Source organism: Electrophorus electricus, chromosome 17 (genome assembly GCF_013358815.1).
Source record: "Electrophorus electricus isolate fEleEle1 chromosome 17, fEleEle1.pri, whole genome shotgun sequence".
Lineage (NCBI taxonomy): Eukaryota > Metazoa > Chordata > Actinopteri > Gymnotiformes > Gymnotidae > Electrophorus > Electrophorus electricus.
In genome coordinates this window covers 610,001-617,500 of record NC_049551.1, presented here as the reverse complement: position 1 = coordinate 617,500, position 7,500 = coordinate 610,001, and the positions used below count along the sequence as shown (strand labels likewise).

The following is a 7,500-nucleotide window of genomic DNA, read 5'->3' as shown; positions in this document are numbered from 1 at the left end:
TCTGGGGGAATTGAATACAGTGAACTGCAGAGTGTGGTTAAAAGCCATGACTGATAAACCAACACACACACACGCACACACACACTCCACTCAGACAGTGTCCTGTTGTGTTCAACTGTGTAGATATATATTACTACAACTATGTCCAAACCTAAATTAAACAAAACTAGGAAGCACTATTAGATAAAAAGTCATATTAGATAAAAGTCATATTTTTGCAGAATCTGAATAAAGAAACTCTTCATGAATACCATGAATACGTCTCCCCTTGAAGTGCGATGGTGCATAGTAGTGTGCGTGTGTGTGTGCTAAGTGTGTGTGTGTGTGTGTGTGTGTGTGTGTATGTAGGTGTTAGATGGTAAGAGCCCTTCTTCCTCAGCATCATTAGTCACAGCATAACAAAGTTTATCCAGATCCTTCTGCACACAAGCAACTTCAGTAGAGCTGTGTGCTCGTGTGTTTGTGTGTGTGCGTGTGTGTGTGTGCGCGGGTGTGTGTGCATGCGCGTGTGCATGCATGTTCCTGTATGCGTATGTATTTTATTTCCTGAGCTCCACTGGAGCCAAACACATCACACTCCTCCACAGAACAGTGTGTCCTGTGGCACCCAGGCAACGTGTTCCCACTAACGTCCCCCGCTACCAGCTGTACAGTGGTCCAACACAAGCGTGAACATAGAAGATTTGCCACATTTGCAAAGTCAAATTACAGATCTGTCAGAACTAGACATTTTAAAGCAATCAGAACTAGATTAGAACATTTTAAAAATGTACATTAATGTTTTATTTCAGCTTGTGTTACCTTGTGCTGAAAGTCCTGTAATGCTGCTTGTTTTTGTTCAGTTGTCTGCTGCACCCACACAACTGCAGTCAGTTTAATAATTGAGGCCCCCTGATAGTTCAGTAATTGAAGCCAATCAATACCTTAGTAACTGGAGTAGATTGATAGTTTATACTGATGGCCAAACTCCAAACAGTTTAGCAAATAAACAAGCTTTGGATATTTCTATCTGTCCCTGTTTAGATAAGCCAAGTGCCTACATTACTACACATCAGTAATAACCTAAAACCAAAATGTTGATGCACGCTCTGCTCAGGTTACAGAACATCTGTCATCTGGGTTCGCGTGTGTGTTAGTGTGCGTCTGTTCATTGTGACTACAGTATCACAGTGAAGATGAAGATAACCCATTCTCTCTGACAGACACACAGTTCAGGAGCAGGTGGTGGCGGTGTGACCAAAACTGTTCGCCCGACACCGAACCCAAACCTGGACCGACGCTGAAAGGCGCTTCTCCGGTTCTGGTGCGTTATTTATGGATGAACCATAAATCATCCCCGTTTACTGCACGCTGGGAATCGCGTGTCTTAGAAGTCCATTTAAACGCACGAAGCGGTCCACGAACAGACATCCGACCTCGCGACAGTGTCCGATATGTAATCAGCCGCTGAGATTAAACGTAAATGAGAAAATCGCCTTAAATGGGGAGATGACGGTTATTCTTCTACACTTGCTCTCGAGCGGCGTGCAAGGTGCCCGTGCTGCAGTCTTCCGCACCTGCACGCGGCAGTGAGGGGAAACTTCCCAACACACCTGTTGAGTCGTTAGTCGCTCAACGGCTGCCGTCGTGCGGTGCAACATGCGTCTTACCTGTCCGAAGACCGACCTGATAATCGGGCTCAGAGCGGGGTTAACGTCGGCGCTGACATCGTGTTTGGAGCGCGTGGACCCTGATTTGGACCCCGCCGCAGACTCGAAAAATGACACGGTTTCGTCTGACGGAGGAGGTGTGAGAGGCTTGCGTATCTCTGCGCCATGATCCGCCGCGGGTGGGTCACCGCTCGCGGGAATGCTCTGTGCTGGTGGTCCATTCGGCTCTTTGCACTCCTGCCCCTGTCTCTCTGGCTCTTGGTTCGCGACATGGACGTAATCCTCCTCTAAAAGTGGGTGTATTGCGTGGCCTCGGATGCTGCCGTTTTGCGGATAGCACAACGGTCTCCCCGTGCTTGTGTCGGTCGCCTCGGGAGCGCGGGTGCTTGCAGCCCACCGATTTGCACTGTATTCGCTCATTTTCCTTCGCTTTATAAGTTCTCTAGAGTTGAAATTTGAAATGAAATGAAAGAAACTTAAAGATGCCGCGTGTGTGTGTGCAAGTGCGCATTTGATCAGTAAGTGCTCTTCTGAGCTGAGTACGTCTAGACTGATATGTCATGGCCACGTCAACGCACGCGCTTTCACGGTGACGTTCCAACAGACACCTGCCAGATCTTTAGTACCGCGCAGCCTGACTGATGCTGCGCCTCCCCACAGACTCCAGAATCAGCAGTGGAGGTGTTTATCTCTGCGGAGATCTTACCACAAAAACCCCGCGCGCAAATAGCTTTGTCCATGATTTGATTGACTTCTTAGAGCCATCCTCCAATCAACAACACCATCCTCCTAACCAACACCAACACCATCCTCCTAACCAACACCACCACCATCCTCCTATCGACATCACCATCCTCCAGTCAACACCACCCTCCTCCCACAACACCAGAATCCTCCAATGAACACCACGCTTCTCCAATCAACACCACCAGCATCCTCAAATCAACACCACCATCCTCATAACCAACATCACCATCCTCCTAACCAACACCACCATCCTCCTATCAACACCACCATCCTCGTAACAAAGCCAATACCTTCATAATTAGCACAGACATTTACATGTTGACTCATGTTGGCCCTTTTCAGTATTCAGGAACTGTTGCTCCATACCATAGTGAACATTTTTATCCTTAGCTGCTCACAGTTTTCTGTTCACTGGAAAATGTGAATGCTATAGGTATGTTCTAGGTATGTTGTAGATCATGCAATAGTTGCTGTAGCAATACGTGTTAAAGGTTATAGACACGCTGACATTTATTACAAGTTGTAACTATTAGTTTAACATTTCTCTTTGGCTCCGACCTCTCAATTGATGAGACAATTTGTCCCTTGTGTAGTGTCTCAGGTTTGTGTAGTGTCTCAGGTTTGTGTAGTGACTCAGGTTTGTGTTTGACTCAGGTTTGTGTAGTGTCTCAGGTTTGTGTAGTGACTCAGGTTTGTGTTTGACTCAGGTTTGTGTAGTGTCCTGTGCGCTCTTGTTATTTGGCCTTGTCTGACCTCTCGGGTGCCATGTGCCCCTGGTCACCATTTGGAGGTCCTGAAACATGAATACGTTGGTGAATAATGAATCAGGTATCAGGCTGAGGATGGTGGGGTGAACACAGGTGGGGAGGGTAACTGGAGGACAGGTGGGGTGTAGGTGGACTGAGCCGCTCAGCCTCACACCTGTAACCTGTACTTGCACTCAGAACATTCCAGATCTTTCCCAGGTATCACATGGTGCTGCACATTTACATTTACATCTACGGCATTTGGCAGACGCTCTTATCCAGAGCGACTTACAAAAGTGCTTTGCCATTTCCTCATAGAACATATTCTGGTAGAGTACAGTAGGGTAGAGGCCTGCACAGGTACCCAGTGACCTGCACTGCCAGAGAGTTGATGACTTGGGTAAGAAAGAAAATGATGAAAAGGACGTTTAGGTTCCACACTTCTTCAGATGGATTCTTCTAGGTGGATTTAGTTGGATTCACACTTCCAGTCTTCGGCTGGCTGGTGCTCAGTCGGAGGTCCAGTGCTTCAATTTACGTTACATTTACATTTATGGCATTTAGCTGACGCTCTTATCCAAAGTGACTTACAATTATGAATTTTTTCTAGTAGCTCATATTTAAATAGGGAGTTTAACCTTCCAGGTTAAAGGATTTAGTGTCATGTCTAGTCCAAATATAGGTCTGTGAATATAACAGAGGTACATTATTGTTATGACAGCGTTTTAAAACGTAGGTTATAGATGCATTCCAGGTTACTCTGGGGAGATGAATGAATTGTTCCCTCCCATCTCATGTTTGCTATATAATTGTACACATTCTGCACAAATAGATTTCATTCTTTTTATGATTTCATAATGTTGCATTTTAACTCGTTTTTATCCCTTTTTTACATTTACTGGCTGTATTTATGCACTCTGCGTTGACGCGGCTCAGTGGAACACACCATTGACCTTTCATGTGTGGCCTACTAGTCTTTCGTGCCTTTTGGTTTATTTACCTGCGGCCAGTGCAGGACACCATAAAGAACTGCGTGAGTGCAGCTGACTGCTGTGCAGAAGGTGCAGTCTGGTCAGTGGCCAAAGCGGCGCTTCACCAGGTGTGGTGCACCTAAGCTTGTGCCATCCTGTGCTGACGCACGGAGCAGAATAACTAACGGGGTTATTTTTAACCACGCAAAGCCCGTCGTTTCCACTTTTCTTTTGATACCAATTGTGTTTTAGTCTCCTGTTGGCTTTTCGCTTTAAAGTGATACTTTTGGATTTGTCGATTATAAGCACAGATGTGTAACGCGCAGTGAGGGGGTGGAACGCTACGTTACAGGGCTTTTCGGCCTCCCGACCCTCGCACACGCCACTCAGCCTCCTCTACAGTCCTGCAAAGCTCGCTGGCTCCTCTATACAATATTAAACGGATTTAAAGTGAAACTACGTGTTTGGAGTGGTAGCATTCTCATCCGTGTCTTTATTTGTACGTGAGGCATCAGGTGAGGTCAGGTAAAGGACGAGTCAGGACACGCTTTTCTTGTAGCGGGGTCGTGCAACACGGCTTTTCAGCTAGTGTGAGTGTGTAGGGGTACACAGGAAGCCATAAGCGTGAAAGGGAAATGAAGAGAGAAGCATTCTTCGTCAACTGTGTCCGGGCTTTTAATTCGGATCTTTTGCAGGTGTCGTTTTACACTAAAACAATTTGGATCTAAATCTCCTCCTGATTAATGCATTAATTTATGATTAATTAATTAAATCAAATGAGCGAGAACCCGACACTCCTCATCGCTAAACTGTCACGTGGGCCGGGGACGGTATATAGTTGGTATATTTACACACAGCTGTGTGTTAACAAAGAACGTGCATGCTCAGTAAAATGTGGAAGAGTCCATACGAGTTCGCCAGCACGGCAAACCCGAACTCATTTAGCACGAACCGCCTGGAGGGTCAGGGACACGAGCACATCGCGCGACGGTTTAAGCAGGTTTCTAAACGCACACGCGCACTTCTCAAACCCAAACTGGCCCGCGAGCGCTCCCTCCTGGCGGCGCTGTAGACGTCCGGCGCTCATATAAATGCTACTATGAAAGCAGACACACGAAGCTCCAGTCTCGGATCCGCCTGTCTCATGCTAATGCCTGAACACATGTCGGACTCGCCTAAGCGCAGTGGGGCTGTTCTCATACGCTTCCTCTGGGTCTCTCTCCTCCTTCCACTCTCCACTCTGAAGCTTTTAGCATCATGGCCTAAGTTGGTACTTGCAACTTGTGTTTAGAGATGGAGCACTTTGTGAAGTGTTTGCCAGAAAGTTAACCGTGTCTAGAGTGATAACACAGACATGCGCTTTGATTATGTTAAAATGTGTTTAGTTAAATGTGTTTAGAATATTGACAGAACCACTTTGATTACTTTAAATGTTCAGTATAATGACACAGACATGGGTTTTCTGGAGAATCATGTTTCTGTGTGAATTTAAAGTACTGTCAATAAAAGACTTCACTCAGTGTAATAATCTCATGTGGATTCGTTTGATAATACTTCACACAGGAAATTAGTCATCCATAACTTTTTTACATGCGCGCTCATGTTTAGCCACTAGGTGGAGCCACAGAGCACTGGCGAGTTTGGAGTTTGCATGAGCCATTTTCTCCTGACCGAGCGCGAACAGGAGAGGGTGCAGTGTTCTCCTCTGACATCTGATCTGTGAGAGGGTTCGTTCAAAGCCAAACTAACCATAAAAGAGTCTGGATTAGAGGGGTTTGAACATGTCTGTTCAAGGAAAAAGCCAATTCTTCGTCCTTCATGAAGTCTTTTATTCAACCTTCAGGCATCGGCAAACATTCGCATAACAGTTCACCACCAGGAAGGACGATTTGTTCATTGCATTTGGTCAACATGTATAGCAGTGCTCTCAGAGCTATTTGGGCTCTCTGGGATCTCAGTGGTCTGTTCTCTCTGTATTCTCTGTGCTCTGTATGTTCTCTGTGCTCTTTGTGTGCTCTCTGTACTCTATGTCTGCTCCTGTGTTCTCTGTGTTCTGTGTTCTCATGGTCACAGTACCAGAAATAGATAATTCTAGGAAGCTGTGCAAAAGTCCAAAAGGTTGCTGAAGGTTTCACAAATGCACAGCATTTAATAATTGCCTTGTTTTGATGTATCAATTTCGAAACTCATCCATCTGGAAGCTGTTGTGGATTTCTGGAAGCCGACTTGAGCCTCTGGACTGGTTTTGAGATGAGAGTAGCCTTGTTCAGTCATACCTCATCTTAAGCTCATCACACTTCCTCCACCCTCACTCTCAGGTACGCCCGCACGCCTTTCATCTGACGCTGGCACATGGATTAATATTACACTTTTTTTTATTGCTGAAAACAGATGTTGAGAGATTTCCAGTTCTTTAAAAAAAACTGACAGCAGGCTAGAATTCATAAATTTTGTATGCCTTTCAGCTAAAGGAAACATAATATTTACCTTATCACAAAATCTCCAGAAGGAGGTGAAGGGACGTGAGGCAGGTGTTGTAGCCTGCATGCCATAACGCTACAGCAGCCTGAAGATCACCACAAGGGGGCGTGTTGAGCAGGTCTGTGTTTCCTGGTTTCCCCGAAGCATCATTAAAAAAAGATTCTCTTTAAATGGTAGTGTGTGTTGCACTGAACACACACACACACACACACACACACACACACACACACACACACACATATACATATTTATTCCTGCTTTACTCACATTGCATGCAAGCCCTCAGAGTAACACTACCAACAGATTGGCCCTGAACATGGTGTAATGCATTCTTATCTGCTTTCAGAATGTTTCCCAATAGCATACACAAATATTCTGGTTATTACATCAAGTACTAGTTGTTTGGGTTCAGCTATTGTTTGGAAAGTTCCTCTTTCATCTTACAGTTTTCCTTTCCAAAAATATACACCCCTAAACTGTACAGATTCGGCATCCTATTACTCAGCTCCAGTGCAGTTACCCTTCTCTGTCCAGTCTCCAGTGCACAGTTACCCCTCTCTGTCCAGTCTCCAGTGCACAGTTACCCCTCTCTGTCCAGTCTCCAGTGCACAGTTACCCCTCTCTGTCCAGTCTCCAGTGTAACAGTCAGTCAGCGTAGTCAGATCAGATCTAGTTTATTATAGTTTAGCTCTAGTTTATTGTAGTTTAATGTAGTCAGAGAAGCTCTAGTTTATTGTAGTTTAGCTCTAGTTTATTGTAGTTTAATGTAGTCAGAGAAGCTCTAGTTTATTATAGTTTAGCTCTAGTTTATTGTAGTTTAATGTAGTCAGAGAAGCTCTAGTTTATTGTAGTTTAGCTCTAGTTTATTGTAGTTTAATGTAGTCAGAGATGCTCTAGTTTATTGTA

General features: G+C 45.1%; 1 protein-coding gene across 1 annotated transcript in view; it reads right to left on the bottom strand.

Moving 5' to 3' along the window:
• The window catches only part of cabp1b (calcium binding protein 1b), a 20,837-nt gene extending 18,645 nt beyond the window's left edge, over window positions 1-2,192 (bottom strand). Inside the window, exon 1 of the mRNA XM_035535664.1 lies at window positions 1,650-2,192. Coding sequence (XP_035391557.1) covers window positions 1,650-2,069 — 420 coding nt within the window. The 5' untranslated portion in view covers window positions 2,070-2,192. The remainder of the gene's footprint in view (window positions 1-1,649) is intronic.
• Window positions 2,193-7,500: the final 5,308 nt, after the last annotated feature.